Genomic DNA, 22,262 nt, shown 5'->3' with positions numbered 1-22,262 from the left:
ATTATGAACAATAATCTAACCTTACGAAGAGATTTTTTCATAAACTTTATGAAGCATAGTATAAAACAATCTAAGCAAGAATCTTAGAAAAGAAAATCGTAGAGAGGAAAATTGTGGGGCTTACCTAGCAGGTCAGGAGGGTGGTCAACTGTGTGAGGGTGACGGCAAACCTGGTGTGATTTTGCCCAAACCTGCCAAATGAGAGAGAGAGAGAGAGAGAGAGAGAGAGAGAGAGAGTTAGATAGTAACCTCACCTTCGAAGGGGCCGTTGAACGGTGGCCACCACAAGAGGCGTGACCCCAAGAGTAGAGGAGGCTCGGCCAGAGAGATAGAGAGAGAGAGAGAGAGAGATTGGTTTTGGGAGTGGGTATGTGGATGGGTATCTCACCTTCGACGGTGTCATTGTTCCCACACTAGGAGAGTAGGCTCTGCCTTGTTGGTTTGAAATGGAGAGAAGCAGAAAAAGGAGCTTGGCCTAGTGGGTTTTGGAGAGGAGAAAAAGGAGTTCAGGTGGGTTCTAAAGAGGGGCTTGGTTGGTTCTGGAGAGAAACAAGATTAAAATTTTTGTTTTTGAATTTCAAAATGAAAACGAAAATGAAAGTTGAAACATTGGTATAAGGGAGAGTACTGTAGCGCTCAGCTGCCATAAGAAGCATGATCGAAATTTTAGAAGAGATAAGGGTTCACTACTATAGCGTTCAGTTGTTGTCAAAAGAATATGAAAAGAATGTCCACGTAGGACAAGTAGTAAATCGGTAGTGAATAAACTGCAAGGGTGTTATTACCATTACTAATAACAGGCTTACTATCCTTGTACCACCATTTTGTTATTTTAGTGTATTTGAAATTTTTATTTATTTTTTTTATTTTTTTTAAATATTTTTTTAACATTCTTAATGATTAAGAAAAAAATTAAAAAAATATATGTAATTTCAGTAATAGTCACTTCTTTAAATATCAATTAAAAGAAAAAAAGAAGAATAAAAAAATAGTAAAAAGACGATAGGAAGGTAGTAAGTCTATTATTATTTATTTTTGTTACTAACAAACAGCTAGAAGTGGGCCGGTTTGATTACAATAAATTAAATTATCTCATCATTATAATTTTTTTAAATTTTAATATACAATATAATAAATAATTTAATATTTTAAAATTTTAAAATAAAAATAATATTAAAAAATAATATTATAATAATATTTTATTTTACATTATTTTTAAAAAATGAGAGAATTTGGATAAACTGGAAACTTCTTTTTAAAACTCTATTTATTTTTCAATAATTTTAAATCTTATTATTAATGCATTGCCAGAATGTATTCTTGGAGTCGAGTCCGCTCCAAGACTCGAATAAAGAAGCATGAGAAGTGTATTGGGAGCGGGAGTCGGAGGAGTGCAGCATTTTCTTCTCCCTTTCCCAACTTTTCGAATCGCCAACTATTCTTTCAACTTTTGCACTCCCCACAAGCGAACCCCAACCGTAGGGTTTCTGCGTTGCACATCCATGGCGACTGTCATCCCTGCGCCAGTCGTTCAAGTCAAGGAGAGGATTGAACTGACCGTCACCGAGAGGAACATCTTTGACAGGCTTCTCGGCACTCTTCGCCACTTCGGTCTTAGCAATCAACTCCGAGTTGCCGGCGGCTGGGTCCGCGACAAGGTCAGTGGTTAAGTTCTTTGGCTCTGTTTGTTTTGAAGATTGGTTTCGAAGTTGATGGGTTTTGAATTGTCTTGCAGCTTTTAGGAAAAGAGTGTTACGATATTGATATCGCGCTGGACAATATGTTGGGAAGTGAATTTGTTGAGAAGGTGAGGGAGTACCTGTTGTCTACTGGGGAACAAGTACAAGGGGTTGCTGTTATTCCAAGGTACGTGAATTCGAATTACATTTCGATTTTTTCACTTCGTTTCAGGATAAATAGTTTTGAAGGGCTTCTTCGTTACCAAACCCCCTTTACCTCGAGGGAGAAAATTTATCGGAAAATACTCTCAGGCCCTGGTCCCCCAAAATTTATTTTAGATAATTGAAACTCGAGGAAGCATTGACCTGGAAGAAGTAAAAGATACTAAAATAAGAGGTTTTTTTCCTCTCTATTTTCTCTATAGAAACGAACAATCGAAAATTATTTAGTTATCCATTATTTTATTTTCTTCACTTTATTCTCTCTTCTAAACAGTGAACCATTAAGTTATAACATTGAAGCTAGGGAGCGTACATTAGATGAACTTAGAAATCTTTTTGTGCACACCTTATGTAACAACCCTTCCCGTAGGTCAAGAATGTTATGTACATTTGTAACCTTACACCCGGCAAAGAGATTTAACATCATAATAGTACCTCATTTATTAAAATGAAGACAAAAACATAAGCATGTAAGCATAAACTAGTCCTATGCGACAATAACACACTTATTCGAAGGTCTAAGACTTCGAAAAAAATAAGTCTACTCCTGGTCATGAGTTCAAATTTCAATTGGTGAAATGGGCCAAAATTTGCTCTCCCATTCAAGAAGGAGGTTTGAGTATTCGGAACTTGCAGTTTTTCAGCAAAGCATTGCATGGTACGTGGCTATGGAGATATCACAATGAGAGGGAGGCTTTGTGGAGAAGCGTCATTGAATTGAAGCATGGGGAATATGTTGCACTAAGGAGGTGATTGGGCATCACGGCGTGGGGCTATGGAAGCATATAAGAAGAGGTTGGGACTATTCAAGATATGCTTGCTTTAAAGTGGGTGATGGATTAAAACTAAATTTTGGCATGATTTATGGTGTGGTGATATGGCACTCAAGGAAACTTTTCCACAAGTTTATGGCATAGCAAGCATGAAAGAAGCCTTGATTGCAGACCTCTTCATACTCTCTAACGGCACTCCACAATGGAATGTCACATACCTTAGAGATGCACAATATTGGAAAATTGAGGCTTTTTCAGATTTCTATAACCTAGTATACTACACCCGGTTGTTGGCGGCAGTTGAAGATACGATCTTTTGGTGCCCTTCTAAGATAGGGAAGTTCTCAGTCCGCTCCTTCTACAAAGCCATGACAATGCATGGTACAAATTCATTCACATGGAAGAGTATTTGGAAGACAAAGGCGCCCCAAAAGGCAAAATTTTTTGTATGGACGGCTTCCTTGGGGAAGATCCTCACTCTAGACCGTCTAAGGAGATGTCGAATCATAGTCTTGGATTGTTATTGTATGTGTAAAAAAGAGTGGAGAGTTGGTTGAACATCTACTACTTCATTGTGAGAATTTCAGGACATTGTGGAATGAAGTTTTTGCTTGGGTGGGATTAGCTTGAGTGATGTCGAGACGAGTAGTGGACCTCCTAGCTTCTTGGAAAGCCATTAAGAGTAACTCTCAAATTGCCTCTATTTTGAAGATGGTTCCAATATGTTTATGGTGGTGTATTTGGAGAGAGAGGAACGAAAGTAGTTTTGAAGATCAAGCTTGGTCAATGGAAGAGCTTAGAATTCTATTTTTCAATACTTTGCTCCATTGGTTGATTGTAATTGATTTTCATGACTTGTCATTTCATAAATTCCTTGTTTCTCTAAACTAAGCACGCATAGGTGTTGATCTTGTATATGTCTTGTATACTTGGGCTTTCTTTTCCCTATTCTTTTGATTAATAAAATTTTGTTTACGGATCAAAAGAACAAGATGAAATTTGGATTCCTTATCCAGCCCATCCCGCAAAAATCTCTTTACAGCTTCTACAACTGATTAGCAACACCAGGTTGGGGTAGGTATTTTTAAAAATATAAGAAGGGGCTGAATGGTACACGAATATGATTTTGGCATGCTGGGTGGTATGAAGATCACTCTCTCAGGGAAGCTGTTCAAGAATTGTTTGGTATTGCTTGTTTTAAGGATGCTTCTATGGTAGAGCTTATACAATTGTTTGATAATTCTTGTTAGTGATGCCTGTTTTTCGTCGAAAACATATGATCAGGAGGTCGATCTCTTCACTACATTCTTTCATTTATTATACTGCAACAGGTTGAGACTGGGTGGCATTAACAACCTTTTGTGGGGCTCTTTAAAGTGAGGGGTCTTTGAAGTAAGATTGTACTACAATGCCTTATAACCCCCCCTGTCCCTCTCTTTTCCCTTAGAATAGTATTTGGCAAACTAGGGCCCCTAGAGTGGATTGTTTGTTTTGTTTGGACGATCATTTTAGGGAAGATACTCTTGATGGATAGGAAGCAGCATATAATAGTAATCGATTGAAGCTGTATGCATTGGAAAGGTGAGGAGTCAGTTGACCATGTCTTGCTTCATTTTGAGATAGCTAGTGACTTGTGGAACTTTATTTTTAGTCTTTTCGTGGTAGCTTAGGTCATGCATCGATGATGGTGGACCTCCTAGCATGCTGGATAGGGTAGTTTCACAATCATCGTAAGGAAGTTTGTGGAAATTGATTCTGTCTTGCTTGTTGTAGGGAATATGGAGGGAGAGAGAAATTATCAGAGGTTCGAAGATTGTTAGATATCATTGGTGGAGCATAAGGCCACTTTCTTCAAAACCCTTTACAGCTTTACCTCTGGGTGGCTGCTCATAATTGCTTCTTTGTTACTAGTTTTGAATATTTTCTATTCTTTTAGCCTTTTCTACTTAGGCGTTGCTCTTGTATACTTTATGTGTACCGGTGTAATGCCCTATTCTTTTTCTGTTTCTAGCTAAGTGACTTTCTTGTACACATCTTGTTGTATGGCGGCTTTGTGCTTATAATGAAATTCTTATTCCTTATTAAAAAAGGATTAGTGTAGCCTTTATTTGTTTTAACTTTCATTTTCAGCAATCCTGAGCAGTCCAAGCATCTAGAAACAGCACGAATGCGCCTGTTTGATATGTGGATTGACTTTGTAAACTTACGGTGTGAAGAGTACAGTGATAATAGTCGCATTCCTACAAAGGTATACACTTATCTTAGCGATTGGTCTATAGTTTGGTGTTGTATGCATTCATCTATTTTTTTTGTTCTAAAGGTCTAAGCTTATGATTAGCAGTATAATCAATAGAAAAAAAAGGTTTTATGACTGCAGAAAACTCTTGGGTCCAATACAGGTTATGATCTTTCTTTTTCGTTCCTCCTAGATTAAAAATATATTGTTCCCCTTCCTTTCTCATAACTTTTTTGTAGTTACCTTATCAAAAGAAAATTGATTTTGTAGTTACATGCTTTATGGTTATTGCTAAACAAGTTATCTTCTAGAGGATAAGAGAATGTATATGAAATAAATTGGGTTTTGTTTGATATAGTATTTCCTTGTTGTGTCTTGTCAATTTCAATAAAAAGTTCTAATGGGTGCATCATGTTTATAAATCATATGATGGGTTCATTTGGTTAGAATATAAATTATATGATTAAATTCACCTCTTCCTGTCAATTTAAACTTTTGGGACAAACGATAATTTAACATGGTATTAAAGCAGAAGTTTTGAATTCAAATCCTAACTCCAAATTTCACCCAATTTGGTTAAAGTATTCCATGTTTTGGGGCCACTTATTAAGAGTGAGTTTGACACACATCACATGTAAGGGAGAGTGTTAAAATATAAACATATGTCTTCTAATCCACTAAAGCTTTTGGGATCAATGGTGATTTAACACATTATTTGTTTTGCTAATTTCTTGGTCTCCGCTAAGGGATTATGTGGGAACTTTAGTAGTCATGTTATGCTTGATTTTTTTTTTTTATAAGTCATGCTATGCTTGATTGATGTTCTATCATCTTGCTTTCCACAAGACAGGGTTGGCATAGGTTTTTATTCCTCTCTTTTTCTAAGCTTTTGTTGCTTTAATTCTTAGTGCTTGTGTTGTGTTGCGACTAAACTTTGACTCAAATTAATGAATCAAAAATCTAGTGCAGTTTTACCTGCAAGTATACAGGCGTTGTAGTATCTTACAGGATCGAATCCACAGGGAAAGGTTACTTAAAATTAAACTTGTTGAAAAATGTGAAAAACTTCACAAAGAGAAAATAAGAGGATGATATGTACAATGGATGGAAAAGTGCAATGAAAATCAAAATTTACTGGTCGTGAACCAGATTCATGTTTGTTTGTTGGATTTAAGTGCAGCGATGAAATGTAAGGAATTAAAATGCAAGAAAGTAAATTAAAATTGCTGAAATTAATAGACTGAAATTTAAAGGAGAAAGAAAAATAAATGACATTGATTTAAATAGAGGAATTAAAGGTGCAAGGAAAACTAAATGACAGTAATTTAAATAGACAGAAATTAAAGGTGAAAGGAAAAATAAAAGATATTAAACTGAAATTAAATAAAAACGGGAATTGTAAGGAATAAACTTGATGTTTGGAAATCGAGACTGCGTTCTCCAATCCAAAAATCTGAACTTCCAGATAAAATGATTTCTCAAATAAAATGAACTCTCCAAATAAAATGAATCCTAAAATAAATTGAACTTTCAAATAAAATACACACCAAATTGAAGTAAAACAAGTAAAAGAAACTAAATGAAGTAAACAAGTAAAAGAAACTACCCCTCCCGTGCTGCTGTTTCTTGCTTCTAAATGAAAGTAAACCAATTAAAGAAACTGAAATTAAAACTGCCCTCGTGATGCTTCTACTTCTTCTAAACAGAAATAAAACAAGTAAAGAACAAAAAAAACTGCCCGAGCACCAATGTTTTTCCCCCTGGTTTGAATGAAAAGCATAAGAAACTTTAAACTATGGCTGCTGCTTCCAGCTTCTAAAAATGGAAGGAAAATAGGTAAAAACTAAACTAAAAACTGCTGCTCCTTCTAAACAGAAAACAAAATAAGAAAACAACTGAAATAAACTGCTCCTTCTAAACAGAAAACAAAATAAGAAAACAACTGAAATAAACTGCTCCTTCTAAACAGAAAACAAGATAAGAAAACAACTGAAATAAACTGCTCGAACCCACAACTGCAAAGTCTGAATGAAAAGCATAAAAACTTTAAACTAAGCTACTGCTCCCGAAAATCCCTAGAAGAAAAACTAACTACTGCCCGAGAAGAAGGCGTGGTCCCTCTAGAAGAAAAACTAACTACTGCCCGACTCCCCCCTCCGAACGAAGACAACTTCCCCTTTTATATCCGTGTGATTGGCTGCTGCATGTGTGTTGCTATTGATTTTTTTGCTGTCCATATGATGTTGTCGAATTGATCCTGCTGTCATGCTTGTGTGAGCTGCTGTGTTCCTGCATGTCCGAATGATTACTGCACTTTTCTGCATGTGTTTTGTGTCCAACGTGATGATGCTTGTGTGCTCCTGCTGTTGGCTGTCCGAGTGCTTGGTTCTGCTGCTGTGTTCCTGCTGTTGGCTGTCCATGTGTCCAGGCACGTTCAGGTTGCTGTCTTGGTGATGCTTTTCTGCATGTGCTGTGTCCGAATGGTCTGTCCATGTGAGCTTCTGTGTTCTGCATGTGGTGAATGGTCTAAGTATGTCCGAGTGAGTGCTTTGCTGCTGTGTTGCATCGTGTGAGTCCTGCTTGGTGTTTGGCATGTGAGCTGCATGTGTAATTGTCAAAGTATGTCCGAATGAGTGCTTTGCTGCTGTGTGAGCTGGTGTCCAAGCATCTCGGCTGCATCTTTAATGAGGGCCCACGTTCATTCCACTCATTACTCTTCCACTCATTACTCTCCCACGTTCAAACCCTCTCTACTTTCCTTTTATACTTTGTCGTCCAGCACTATATATGATGAATACTTTAAATGTTGACAGGTTTGAAATGTGCCTCATGTGCCTCTCGGCTGGCTGGCTGTCTTCTTTTCTTTTACTTTCCGAATTCTCCTTCACACCCCTCTACGTTTCCACCAGCTCCTGCTTTCATTTCTCTTCTTTCTTCCAGCTCTTCTACTTTTAATCTCTCCTTCAATCACGGCACAACACACTAATCAATCAATCTCCATCTAATTCCACAATTGCTTTCCACCTCCATCTCCCACGTAAATTTTATTCAAGCTGAAAATAATTAGATGAAAATAACACTCAAACATAAATTAAAATAAAAAAAATAGATTATCACAAATATGTTATATATGTGAGGAAATATTGCCCAATTACATTATAGTTATAAAATTAAGCATAAACATGATATTAATCAATTAAAAATCACAACTCGTATTTATGCTTATTAACTATTTTTCCATCTAAAACCAATAATAATGTCATGATGAATTTAAAAAACATTGGTTTTAAATAGCTAAAATATGCAATATTTCAGTTCAATCATGTTGATCTTGAACTAGTGTTGTTTCAGAAAAATTTCAGAAAAGCTGCTGCATCATATTGATAAATCATTTAGGCTTTCCTCAAGGGTTGACTTGGTTGATGAATTTGTCATTACAAAAGGTGGTGGGGCTTAGTGGTTCATATGTAAAGCATTTCTTGAGTAACCAAGCTTCTTTTACTTTGTCAAGTAGTCAAATTCCCTTAGGTGATACCTTTCTAAGAAGGAATATGGTTTATGCTGTTCATAAGGCATTTCCAAACGCTAGTTGATTGTTCATAACAGTACGCTATATTACAGCTCTGACAAAAACAACACAGATTATTCGTTTTGACTGACATTTAGAACACTATAACCCCTAGGGGTTGGCTCAAGTGGTAAAGACCTTGGTCTTGGTGGTATGCTCCCTCCAAGGTCTAAGGTTCAAATCCTCTTGGCCCTTGGGTGCAAAAAGTCTCTAGGTGCCATTGGATTGGAAGACTTTCCCCTTGAATTACCCAAGGTGCACTTGTGGGAAACTCCTTTTCCAAGGGCTGTGCACCCAAGGGATTAGTCGGGATGCTGTCCTCGGACACCCGATGTCAATAAAAAAAAGAACATTTAGAACACTATTATCGTAAAAAATTATTTCTAAGGGCAGTTCAAATCCTTGCACATAGGTGTCATTTATTTACAGGAAATGGTTAATGAGCTTTGTCAATTTCTTTGTGACATGTATGCTTATGACTCGTGCTTGTGTAAGATATCCATTTCCTCTAGGTGTTTCATATGGAGTCTCTCTCTCTCTCTCTCTCTCTCTCTCTCTCTCTGTGCTGTTTACATGCATGCATATGCCCAGACATATTTATGGAGCTCTTTCTGCTGAACCTGTTGGAAGAAGTGTTAGTTTGCATAAACCGGTACATGAATATAAGGATACTTTTCTAATTATATGTATTGTCCAATGATGTGGTATGTGTGCTCTCACTTGGGCAATATCTTCTTCTCTGGCTTCCAATTCTCCTTTCTTTTTATTTTTATTTTAAAAGAAAATTTACTTATGGCCTACAGCAAAAATTTGGCACACCAGAAGAGGATGCTTACAGAAGGGATCTAACCATCAACAGGTAACTCTCTAGGCCATGTGCACTTTACTGTAACAGGCATGCCATCATGATGGTAACTATGCTGCTTCAGGATGATCTGTTATTCTATTCTCTCTTTGCATGCATAATCCTTAAATTAACTTTATATTGTTAATCAAGAAATTGTATTCTTATTCGGCAATATCACTTCATTATGCAGCTTGTTCTACAATATTAACACTAATACAGTAGAAGATTGTACTAAGAGAGGTAGTGTACAGTTTATTTGTGTCTACGCCTTTCTTCTTTTGAACTGCTCTGCCCACAGTATTATATGTGACTTTTGTGTTATGGCCTTTGCTTCCATTACAGGCATTGCAGACCTAAAATCTGGAAAGATAGTGACGCCATTACCTCCAAAGGCTACTTTTTTGGATGATCCATTACGAGTTCTTCGAGCTATCCGTTTTGGTACTTGCTTATATTTTCTAATGCATTTATTGTAGCTAAATTGACATGGCTTGATATCAATACTTTCCTGCCATCTTATTCTTAAACTATTCAGCTCTCTTTATAGGAACAAATTTTTGGTTAATTATGGTCATTTATCTTTCCTTGTAGGCTTAATTTACCTCCTCCTCCTCCTCCTCCTCCTTCTTCTTCCTTTTTTTTTTTTTTTTTTCCCTTTTGTGTGTGTGTATATATATAGATTCCTCATAGCACCTATGTTTCATTTTGTTTTCCTCCTACCTTGTAGCACATTTGTCTTTATTCGAATAATTTTTTGGTTGAAAACCTCAAGTTGATCTTTTTTTCCTTTCATTTTTGTACTGGGTAACTTTGTTTCTTCCAAATATTTAAGATGTACAACCTTTTTGATTAATTTCATAATTGACATGTACATGCTCATTTGACTACATAGAAAGTTGAGCTAGGTGCATACCAAGTAAGCAAGATAACTCCGCTCAAAGTAACAAATGCTTATAATGTTGAATAATAAGTTCACAGCATTGACAATTTTTAACGGCGAAAAAATGAGTTTAATAGCAAGGCATTTTTTTTTTTTTGGTGGGGGAGAAGGAAGAAGCATTAGGCATACCTACGTTCATGAGAAGCCAGGGGGGACTCGAAGACAACGAATTTTTTCTAGGATTATCCCTTGTTCCCCTGGTCAATTGTCCAGGTGTAGATTTGGCACTATTGCTACCAAATTTATGTTGTTATACCTCTATATCTGCACTTTGATTTTTGCAACACTATTGTCTCATTTTTGGTCATTTAGGAGCAAGATTTGGATTCATATTAGATGAAGAACTAAAGGAAGCTGCTTCCTGTGATGAAGTGAAAGATGCTCTTGCAGCTAAAATCAGCAGAGAGAGGATTGGAGTTGAAGTATGTGTATTATTTTGCCTGCTTTAGCATTCTTGAATATTTATGATCTCATGGAATACAAATTCGGCTTTTTTTTGAGGGAAGAACTCTTATGCTCATAACACAAATTATATCACATTTTGCTCCTTGATGCAGATTGATCTCATGATCTCTGGAAATCAGCCAGTTAAAGCAATGACCTACATTTGTGATTTGATGTTATTTCCAATTGTCTTCAGCTTTCCTCCCGAGTTTGAGCCTTCCAAATCAGAAAGCTGTGATAGGTATTTTCTAATTATATTTCTCAAGGCCATTTTCTGTAATTGTCTTGACAACAATTAAATTTTGGCTAGTAAAAAAGAAAGGCTTGTAAACAGAAAAATAGTAATTTTTTACAAAAATTTCCACTTAGATCCTTTTTTAGTATTCCATCCTCATACCTAGAGACTTCGTAGATTAATAATAATGAAATATTATTTTTGAAAACCAGTAAAAAATACCTGCAAACTCTAGGTATGTCAATGAGATATCAAAATGACTATCTTTGACACATTTTTCTTACAGTAGTTGTTTAATTATATTTTCTTACAAGTAGATCAAAACATTTTCTTCCTAATGCTTTGTTGATGAACACTTTTAAAGTCAGTATGACATTTGGCCTTGCATTTTTTTAAATCTCTTTCTCAAGAGAAAGGTAGAACCCTGCTGAGGGTATCCAATTGTTGTGAGTTCAATTGTCTTATCTGAGAACCAACAAACTAATACTTTTCATTCTCTCTCAAGACAATAGAAACTTGCTACCAGTTGTACACTTCTGAATTTGTTAAATTATCTTTTTTGAGAAACTGATGATGCAATTTGTTTCTATATTAGCATTTCTAAATTCAGTATCATCGGACTTTCAATCCCTTTTTCTCTTTCTTGCAATACATTTTGAAACTTGCTAATTGGTGTCCAATATGGGGTCTCATTTTTTTATATGAGCAAATATGTCATTAATTTAAAAAAGAGAAATACAAAAGGAGGGGTACACCTTTACAAATATAATGCATAGAAAGAAGAATAAAAAAGGGAAATGGTACAAAAAATATGGTCTGGGCCCATATTCCTCGACGAAGTGAAGGAAATGACCATTATAAAAGGCAATTTGTTATGCAATCTCACTAGATTGAGATATTGTGGCTTTCACCCGCATTAGGTGATGATGCACTCAACTTTTTTGGAAAATTCAGTAGAGCTTCCCATGACCTCATCCCCTCATCCTTCATATTGCTGGGAAAAAAAGTAGGGGTGAGCGCCAACATTGTTGAAGTCAGAATCCAAAATTCTGACTCCAACTTTGACTTAATCAGAGGCCGAATCCGGCCTCTGATACTCCTACAATCCGCTCCGCCTCCCACTCTGTAAAACGGAGTGGATGTCAGAGTTAGACTCCGACATTTTTAGTTAAAAAAACTGACTCCGACTTATTAGAGTTGGAGCAAAGTTTGTGCAGAGTCGGATTTTTGAATTTTTGCTCATCCCTATGGTAGACCCTACATCTCCCTCAAGCCTCGGTGATACACCATTTACCTTCAGCTCCAATGAGGGTGCCATCGTTTCTTCGGGGTGAATGCTGACCCATGGCAGAAGGCATTCCATTTTGGCTGTCTTTATGCTGATACCTGACATAGAACCCACATCAAATGACCCTGTTTTCCTTTTGACCCTCCACACTCTTCTGGATTTGGTTATAGGGACTGGGCCGAACCCGACTTTCTATATTTTCCTTTATCTGATTTTAATGGATTTGAGCCTATCTTAGACTCCCTCTTATTGGGCCTTACAATCCTGTTACCTCCAGCTGAAGCAAGTCTATTTTCGTAGATAAAAAAGCAACTGCTGCCTCCAACTCGACAAGTTGGTTTTTCTTCTCCTTTAATGTACTGAGCATCTCTCTTTCAGCCATATTGCCATAGTTAGACTCCTATTGCTGGTTCTGACCTTGTGTGGCCTGCAGTCTTTCAGCCACTTTCACAATTCCCCTTCAAATTGAGTAACCAAAGGGTGGCCCGCCTTTAGAGCTGCCGCACACGATTGTCTCGCCACCACGGTTGTGCTTGGGTCTGTTTGTTTCACCTCCAAATTAATGTTATGATGACTGGATGTCTTCTTTTGGCTTTCTCACCATGACCCATCATCAGGAATGGATAAAAACATAGCAACGGCTTTGGTAACTTGACAGAAAATTTCTCCCAACCTAGCCCTTCATACCCTTCTGGAATGACTAGATCACTCTGCTTGCCTCCACCATATTCGGTAACTGTCTGGTATTTACCATGTACGTTGGAGCCTCATTGAGCCACGAAGGCTCTATTACCTTCGTGCAAGTGTTTTGTGAATTCCAAATTTCTCTCCGCCTGTAACACTGCTTCCACTGTAGCCACCAGCCACCCTATATTACAACGATGCATAACTATGGACCTCCAAACCCTTTTGCTCTTTTCCACAATTTTTATTGAGGACCTCCATGTTTATGCTGAAAGCTCAAAAGCCATCAATTCCACCCAAAAGCGTACAATCTGACCCATCTCAATCATACCTTCGATTTCAAATGCAGAGGCTTCCAAAGCTCCATTCCTCCTTGTTGCCTCGACGAGGAGAGAGAGAGAGCACTCCAGATCTGAACTTCCAGTGATGCAGAAGCTTTGTCGGCGTAGATCTTCACTATGTTCTCTGTCTGAGTGTGGAGAGCTTCAACGACGAGAGAGATAGCTACGGATCTGAACTCCTAGCGACACAGTAAGCTTTGTTGGCTCAGATCTGTGATTTACCTCCACGAAAGGACTGACGATAGATAGATCTTGTCACCGGAGAAGATCTCGGTGCCGGAGCACTCCCAGAAGAGTCACTGGACACCATCAACTCTTTCTGTGTCAACAATGTGCCAATAGAGCTGTCGGTTGTTTGGGATGTGACACCATGCACTTAGGGCTAATGGGACAGACAGATCTTGATGCCGGAGTACTCCCAGTAGAGTCACTGGATGCTGTTGACTTTCTATGTCGACGACACGGCCAATGGCGCCGCCGGTTGTTTGCGCCACCAGTGTACTTAAGGCTCACGGGGCTAGTACATGACTCATATTTAACAAGTGCTACCCCTATATATGTATTAATACATATACTTATTTTTTGCTAAGTAAGAAAATTTATTGATCTTCATAATTAGGCATAGCTCAAGTATGCAGGTAAAGTTAACCCCCTCCAATACAATAGCCTTAGCCCAAAGTAATAAAGAATTGAAAAATAAGTCTCTAATCCCCCCAACGGACGTTCCCTATTTTATGTCCATTCCTCTCATTCCATATGCACCACATAAGACATAATGGCACCATCTTCCAAACAGCCACTGTATGATGATTGCCATGAATTCCACTCTAAGAAGCCAAAAGATCCACCACCCTCCCAGGCATCACCCATGCAATATCCAGCCTAACAAAGATCTCAGCCCATAAAGCCTTCACCACATCACAATGGAGAAGAAGATGATCTGCCGATTCACCATTCCTTTTTCACATAAAGCACCAATCCATAATAAAAATACCGCGCTTCCTCAACTTATCGATAGTAAGAATTTTCCTATGAGAGGCCAACCAACAGAAAAAAAAAAAAAAAAAAAAAAAAAAAAACAACCTTTAGAGGCACTTTACTTTTCCAAATGCACTTTCAAGGGACAACAGTAGATGAATGGGTCGCCTGTACAGGGATCTGACTGAGAATTTCTTATTCCCAGGGTGAATCCACAGCAATTTATCCTCCCCACCACACTCTAAGTTCAATGCATACAAGGTGCTGTAAGAATCAGAAATGTCCACTTTCCAATCCTCAACAGCTCTAATGAACCTCACATTCCACTGCACCAAGCCATTCGAATTGTCCATGTAATCTGCTAATAAGCTTCCTTATTCAATGCATGCCTGAAAAAAAAAGGAAAGGCATCCTTTAAAGCAACATCTCCGCACCAAACATGATGCCAAAATCTGACCCTGGTTCCTTGACCCACCATACCACATACTCAGCTTCTTACCCCCAAACCTCCACTAGATAAAGGTGTTCAAATCTTCTCCCATTTAATCAAAGGAAAGTTTTTCTCATCCCCCAAGCTTCCCCACAAGAAAGCACGAAAGATCCTTTCCATTCTATTAGCTAAACCTGCAGGCACCAGGAATAAATTTATAAAATAAGTAGGGTGATTAGATAACGTACTCTAAATTAAAGTGATTCTTCCCCCTTTAGACAAATACATCATTTTCCAACCGGTCAATCTATTCTCTTATCTTTTTAATAACACCATCCCATATTGCCTTGGATTTACGAGGGGTCCCTAATGGAAGACCAAGATACTTAATCAGCAAAGACGACACCTTACAATCCAAGATTTCAGCCAAGTCTTCAATATTATTTACCAAACCAACTGGAACCATTTTAGATTACACAAATTCACCTTAAGGCTTGACACAGCTTCAAAGCAAAGCAAAAGAGCTCTCAACAAACGAATCTGATTAGGATCTGGCTCACAAAGAATTAAGATACCATCAGCAAAGAGAATATGAGAGACATTTACGCTCCCAAGTGAAGAACCACCCACTGAAAAACCAGACAAAGAAGACACATCCACCATCTTCTGCTCAACACATCCATGACTAAAACAAAGAGAAAGGGAGATAAAGGATCTCCTTGTCTTAAACCACGGGAATTGTTAAAGAAACTCACAAGAGTGCCATTAACCAACACTTAGAATCTAACAGTAGTACGACAATGCTTCATCCAATTGCACCACCTCTCCCCAAAACCATACCTACCAAGGATATACACCAAAAGTCCCAATTTACATGATCAAAGGTCTTCTCCATATCCACTTTATAGATAATACTAAGAACACCGGATCCGATTCTACTATCGAAACATTTATTTGCAATGAGAACTGAATTGAGAATTTGGCTCCCCTTAACAAAAACATTTTTTGGCTTCAAAATAATCTTTTACATAACCAAGCTCATATGATTGGCAATGTACACTCCACTCACAAGACTGATGGGACAAAAGTCTTTCACCTCCACAGACTTGGCCTTCTTCGGGATAAGAGCTATGAAAATTGCATTACTAGTATGACATAAATATGAATATTGACATACATGAGTGATACTTGAATATATTATGACATAATTATTAACACTTGTACTAGTATAGTATTGAATATGAGTATAGACTTTAATATAATTGTATGCTATATATATGATTATAAAATAATTGTATAGAGTTAATATATATTTTATTACACATGGTTAATGATGTTGGAAGTCGGAGTTGGAGTTGGTACTTCAATCGGATTTAACAGGAAAAATCTTACTCTGACTCCGTTTTGTCGGAGCTCCAACTATGATTGTGCGGAGTTGGACTTGGAGTCAATGGGTTGGATTTTTGTACACCCCTAAAAAAAGTAAGGATGAGTGTTTGCTTTTGGAAAAAGAGGGAGCGAAGATCTGTCCCTTGGCATCACCACATAGGTGTACGGGGGAGAGGCATGTGGCCCCACATGCAGTCATAGAGGCACTGTGTGGGTCTCACTTGCTTCGGACTTTGAGTTGGCAGTGTCAAATGCCTGATGGGCATGTGACCAGATAGCAGCAGATCAAGGTTTTAAACTTTTGGGCAAAATGGAGGGAAAAAGATCGGAAAATAAACTGAAAGCTACCCAGCAGAGGCTGGAAACAAAAAAGCCGGTGAAAGGTCCAGAAACTACAGCTTTGTGGTAGCGCATAGTGGCCATGCACCGATGGTTTGGGGACGCTAATGGCTGGACGTGGTGGAGAGAAGGATGGCGGCTCTAATGGTAGTGGGTGTGGTATTTTGGTAGTGTTTTTTATGGATGGCATTTTTGTAGGGGATGATGGTTCTAATATGTACTCTCATTTGAAGTTTTGGTAATCACATATGCTTTTAACTCCATCCTCCTTACCCAGCTGGTGTAGATCTAGTGACATGGCGAGTTCATATTGCTTTCCTCAATGCAATGCACTAGAGCTTAAGGTTAGATTTATTGGGATATATTTATAAGATGGACAGTTTCAAAATATAGCAAACAATCCTGAATTGGACCACTTCAATTCTGTCTAATATATAACACATAAAAGAGACAGCCTGAATTGATCGTCCTTTGTGTTAAAAAATTATTTAGTTATTTGAAGCAAGTTGATCTTAAGGATGAATTGATTAGGGACATAGGATAAGATTGGATATGCATAGTTTTTGTCAGTTTTATGAAAAGGTAAGTGCTGTTTTTTTACTTTTATAATAAGTGCTAAAGAAATGCCAAATGTAGTGAGGCACAAGGCAAAACATTCTTAGCTGCACCCTTAAGTGCAAAGTAAAACACAACATTCCATTATGCTCTTTCAAAAATGTTGAGATAACTTTGAATGGGTGTTTGCGGGCATGTACTGGCCGAATGTGGACGGTGAGAGGGGACGCTTATGGGATGAGTTGGTTTGGTTGAGGGTTGGTGGACAACCCCAACCCCTTGGTGCATCAGGTTGATTTTAATATTACATGGTTTCCACTCTCTAGTCATCAACAACTTAGTCTCTTCAGACCATACGGAAGTAAGTGTTCATGTTGTACAATGTTATAAGTTTCTTTACTTGGAATAGTTCGGTTGGTGTCCAAAATTAGAGGTTTTAATTTGATGCTACGGGAGAGAAGGAAGCTAGGTGGATGGAATGACAATTCAAAGAAATTGAGATTTTTGATGTCTTGCAAACACTAAATGGGGTGAAGGCTTTGGGTCCAAATGGCTTCTCAATTGCCTTTTTCCATAAGTCCTGGGAGTTAATCAAGATAGATTTAGTGGAGGTTTCTCTCAAATTCTATCTCGAGGGAATATTTGATTGATGTTTTAATGCGACCTTTATTGTGTACATTTCTTAAACATCTGGGGCTATGGAGATAAAGAACTTCCCCCTCCCATTTTTCTTGTGTGTGGTGTTTACGAGACAATGTCTGAAGTCTTAGCGAGCAGGATGATGAATGCGTGGACAGCAGAATCCACTCAAGAATCCCAGGTCTTCTCCTCCAACTTCTCCAAGTAGGTATCTGCACAGAGAACCCTTTTACTGCAGGAAGCGGCAGAGTGAAGATCATGCTAGAGAAGTCCCTTGTGGTTTCTGGCATATCACATTAATTATGAGGTTAATATTGATTGGATTGCAAGTTTGATTCCACCAACCTTATTCCGACTTCTCACTTCACACAGATTTCAGTTGGGTCTTCCGTTACCTGAGATCAGAAGCCCTGGAAATTTGAACACCTTAGCCATACATGTTAGGCATGCCCCACATTCTGTTACAGCTTGCACCTTCACCTTGGCAGTCGGAGTCTACACCACCTTTAATGTACCCTTTAGCTTCAAATGGTTATGGCCATTCCGAATGAAATGCATGGACACACAATTTTCCAGCACATAATCAATCGTTTTCTTTTTGTTTTCTTTCAGCTTTTGCTGTGTTGTTTTACTTTCTCTTCTGTGGTACTCAAATATTTTTTAATGGTTATGGCCATACCTTAGGAAAAGCAAAGGCATTTTTGTTTGTCATACTTGCAATGAAAAAACAAAAGTTATTTTCTGTGTCATGCTCAGTTTGTTTTTTTTTTTTTTTCTGTGCCATACTGTTTTTTAGTAATCGAATGTTATATTGTTAAAAAAAGGCACAGGCATGTTTTTCTGTGCCAGAATTGAATTAAAAAGAAGTTCGTCTATTTCTGCTCATTTTTTTTCATATTCCTTTATTTAGGCTTTGCAATGCCTACTTGGATGCTACATGGAACCTTATTCAATTAATTGGAGGCTCTGTTTTCAGTGTAAGTGTCTAGCATATTAACCTTACGTTTATCTTCCCAATTTGCTTCTGTTACCCTCATTTCGTTGGAAGTTGTGTGGTAATGTTGGTTCTAGTTCATCCCCTACTCTTTTAAGTTTATTTTCTAATGCAATATTTGGTTATCATCTTCTGTAACATTTATTCTTAGGATGAACAACGAAGACTTTCATTGTATGCTACCTTGTTTCTCCCATTTAGAAAGACCATATATAAAGACCACAAGGCGAAAAAGGTACCTTCTATATCCCTTTTGTTATTTATCACGTCTATGGCTTCCATGTTATGTGTTAAATCATACAATCGTACTAGCATTGTCCCCTGTGCATATTATTGCACATGGGGCATTGTGCTTTTTTCTGCTGGTATTGTCAATTATTTTGTTTTGACTACAGAGATCATTTGCCTCCTTTTTTTTGTTTGATGTCATGTTCTTGTTTTCCATTACTCCCCTATCTTTTATGGGTGTAGGAAGACCCTGTGTCCAACTCTCTTGGGTGATATTGCATAGCAGAAATGATTCACTTTGTCTCCCTTATAGGAGGTTGAATGTTGTTTGTCCACAAAGTGGCCATATTTTCTGCTGTCACTGCAGCAACTCTCAATCTGCTTGAACTGTTAATAGCTATGCCTTATTGGTTGCATATATTCTTATGTGTCCTAATTGGTGCACTTTGTTATGATACTGAAGGAGTGAGAGTTTGTTCCTTCACAACTTCAGGACCCAAGCAGTTGCTTATGCTTTTAAGTAGTTGATATTGATTGTTGTACATGATCTCTGTGCTTACATCTTCTTATGCGTGTCTTCAAAGCTATTTACATTCCTGAACTGCAGATGCCTGTTGTCAACTACATTTTCCGGGAGTCTCTTAAACGAAAAGCCAGTGATTCTGAAACAGTGAGCTTAAACCACTTTTAACAGTACATTTGTTATTTTAACATACTATGTTTGAATGTCATTTCTTTCTGGACTTCCATAGTCTGCAGAGATTTAAGAGTTCAGTCACAATTTCTTCTTCATCGTAGGTTATAAATATACATAGTGCAGTGGACAAATTCTTATCTCTGATTCCTTTCCTTGTGTCTGATGGGGACATTGAACTCATTGAAGTTGACTGGGGAAGGGGATTGGATGATGTCCCTCCTACTTCAAAACTTCGGGTACTAACAGGTGTGGTGTTCAATTTGCTGCATTGTACATTCTCTGTGATTATCTGCATAATGAAGATACAGTTTGTACCTTTTTTTGGTACAACGCTTCATGCATTCCCTGTTGTTAGTTCATTACCTAAGATTACATCTTTCCTCAGCTCCGCTTGCAGAATGGAAGTTTAGAAAATTTATTTTGAATGAATGATCTCTGGCTAACAACAATGACAAGGAGGTCTGTGGCATCTAAAAATTGTGAAAACATCAAGGTCCTCTACACCTCATTCCATCCATGACATCCCACCCTTATGAACAACCAACATTGTTTTCCTGTTCTGCATCATATTTTTCATAATTTGTTTAAACAGCGCTCATATAACGGTTTTTTTTTTTTTAATTTTTTTTTTTATCATTCTTTTCACTTTGTATAAAATATTTTAACTTGCGTTACTTTATCATGTCTAAAACTTTCATCTCTATTCAGGTTTACTTCTACGAGAAATCAAAGATTTTTGGCGTGTGGCCTTGTTGTTGTCTACACTGTTATATCCCACCAATGTTGATCATACTGAAGATTTTTTAAAGCAGCACTTTCAATTGGACAAGAGAAAAGATCTATTTAAGGCAGTTGAAAATGCCATTACTGAATTAGGTACGGGGCAGTACTTTTTTAGTCTGTCAAGATGGTGAATTTCCATCCTTCTTAGTGTGAGTTGACTATGTAATGTCGAAGAAACTGTTTGGTTTCAGAACCATAGAAGTATCCACCTGTGCTCTCAAGTCTTTCAGTCTAGCCTTTAATTTGCATATATTTGTGGCTGGCAGTGCTGACGAGGGGAGTTTTTGATTTCCCAATTGTCAGTCACTGCCTTTTAATCGGATATCATACCTAACCTTGCAAAGGGCCAGTACCATGTATTGATAGCAAAGTCCAGAGGGGGCATAGAAATCACCGTTTAAAAGTGAACCTTGTTAGGAAGCATGAGTTCCCGCCAACCCAGAGTCTGGTCAAGTGTTGGGAAAGATTATTGGCAATCTTTTTATTTATTTATTTTAGTGCAGGTCTTGAGAAAGTGTGGGATGTAAAACCATTGCTGAATGGGAAGGGTATTATGAGTGTCTTGGAGCTTAAAGCTGGAGGACCACTTGTTAGGGAGTGGGTAAGTCATTCTTAATCATTGCTATTATTACTACTACTATGAATTCCCTTTCCCCATGATGAATGAGTTTAGCCATAAGGAAGGGGGAGAGGGAAGGGTTATATTACAGAACTTAACAAATCTGAGTTGGTAGAAGCTCTGATTGTTTCATTAAAAATGGCAGCAAGATAGACAGCTAGCATGGCAACTTGCCCATCCCTCTGGAGCTGTGGACGAATGCCTTGATTGGATGAAGCAGACCCATTCTAAGCGTTTAAAGATGGAGTAACCATTGACTCTCTGTGGTCCACATCCACTCATGGCGAATCTCTCGGCTGCCCCAAATTGGTTACACACTTCTGGTTTCCACTGAGAGATCAGCTGCTAGTTGCCCCAAGTTGCTGAGACATTGTGTGGTTAGGAGAGAGAGAGAGAGAGAGAGAGAGAGAGAGAGAGAGAGAGGAAAGGGGGGGGGGGGGTCGTTCTTGGGTTCTTTTCCATGATTTTTGGTAGGGAAATGCATTTATTTTTCACCTTCTTTTTATCACTTGTAGAGGACATTCCAACAGAAATATTGTGAATGCTCCATTCCCTGTATATGGTGCACTTTTTTTATAGGGTTGGGATCCAACTTGGACGGGGTTTATTCTATCTCCGCTCTGCCTACTCGGTGTTTGAAGTATAATAGTGAAGCAATGCATATGGTGAGAATAGCTATTGGAATGTCTAAAAATTCAAAATCAAGTGAACATTTTATGCATTACATAGAAACCTGGGTCTTTTCCATCTTGGGTTTTGTTGCTGTGCAGTCCAAAATCATTTTTGCATATACCCCCTAAAGAAAAGACAACCAGCGTGCCTGTTCCGTTATTTAGTTTTATTTAGGACTCGTTTGTAAATTTGGAGTAGAATTTTGTGAATAGTGAAATGGTATGTAAATGTAGTGAAATAATTTGAGTTAAGATGCTTTATTAGATTTTGAAAAAGAAAAGAAAAAGTTGAATACAAATATTATAAAATTAAAAAAAAAATTATTTGAATATAATTTTTTAATATATTTTTTGTTTTGAAGTTTGAAAAAGTTGTATTGATTTTTTTATTTTGTTTGGAAGTATGCAAAAGTTGTAATGATTAGGTAATGATTAAATGAAAAATTTAAAAATTTGAAATTATAAGGTGTTTTGTGTTTGAGTATTGGGAAGTAAATTGCGAGAAGTTTTGATAAATTTTTATCTCATTAAATTTAATTTGCCAAACGTACCCTAAATATTGGGTAGTTGGCGTAGCTATAGTAGATTTAAGGAGAGATGCTTGGTTTATAAAGAAATTTTACAAAAATAAATTGACAAATTGACGTTGCTAGATGTGATATTTAGATTGTAAAACTCATTTT

At 37.6% G+C, this 22,262-nt stretch overlaps 1 protein-coding gene across 1 annotated transcript; it reads left to right on the top strand.

Annotated features, from left to right (window-relative positions):
* Positions 1–1,315: 1,315 nt before the first annotated feature.
* LOC122309969 (tRNA nucleotidyltransferase cca2) lies at positions 1,316–21,586 on the top strand. The gene is made up of 15 exons (XM_043123803.1): positions 1,316–1,658; positions 1,736–1,866; positions 4,805–4,922; positions 9,282–9,337; positions 9,516–9,565; positions 9,668–9,766; positions 10,578–10,687; positions 10,823–10,950; positions 18,498–18,564; positions 18,733–18,816; positions 19,417–19,479; positions 19,608–19,752; positions 20,215–20,382; positions 20,793–20,890; positions 21,054–21,586. Exons 1-15 carry the CDS (start codon positions 1,359–1,361, stop codon positions 21,156–21,158), a joined length of 1,722 nt encoding a protein of 573 aa, XP_042979737.1. The 5' UTR covers positions 1,316–1,358; the 3' UTR covers positions 21,159–21,586.
* The last annotated feature ends 676 nt before the right edge of the window (positions 21,587–22,262 follow it).

The sequence above is a fragment of the Carya illinoinensis genome, chromosome 5, assembly GCF_018687715.1.
Source record: "Carya illinoinensis cultivar Pawnee chromosome 5, C.illinoinensisPawnee_v1, whole genome shotgun sequence".
Classification (NCBI taxonomy): Eukaryota; Viridiplantae; Streptophyta; class Magnoliopsida; order Fagales; family Juglandaceae; genus Carya; species Carya illinoinensis.
Note: the sequence above shows the minus strand (reverse complement) of the source record. Positions and strands in the feature narration are given on the sequence as shown.

Coding starts and splice junctions, on each gene's coding strand:
- LOC122309969 (XM_043123803.1), top strand. CDS start 1,359: ATGAGAAGTGTATTGGGAGCGGGAGTCGGAGGAGTGCAGCATTTTCTT. Junction 9,338..9,515: donor AGGGATCTAACCATCAACAG/GTAACTCTCTAG, acceptor TTCATTATGCAG/CTTGTTCTACAATATTAACA. Junction 9,566..9,667: donor AGAAGATTGTACTAAGAGAG/GTAGTGTACAGT, acceptor CTTCCATTACAG/GCATTGCAGACCTAAAATCT.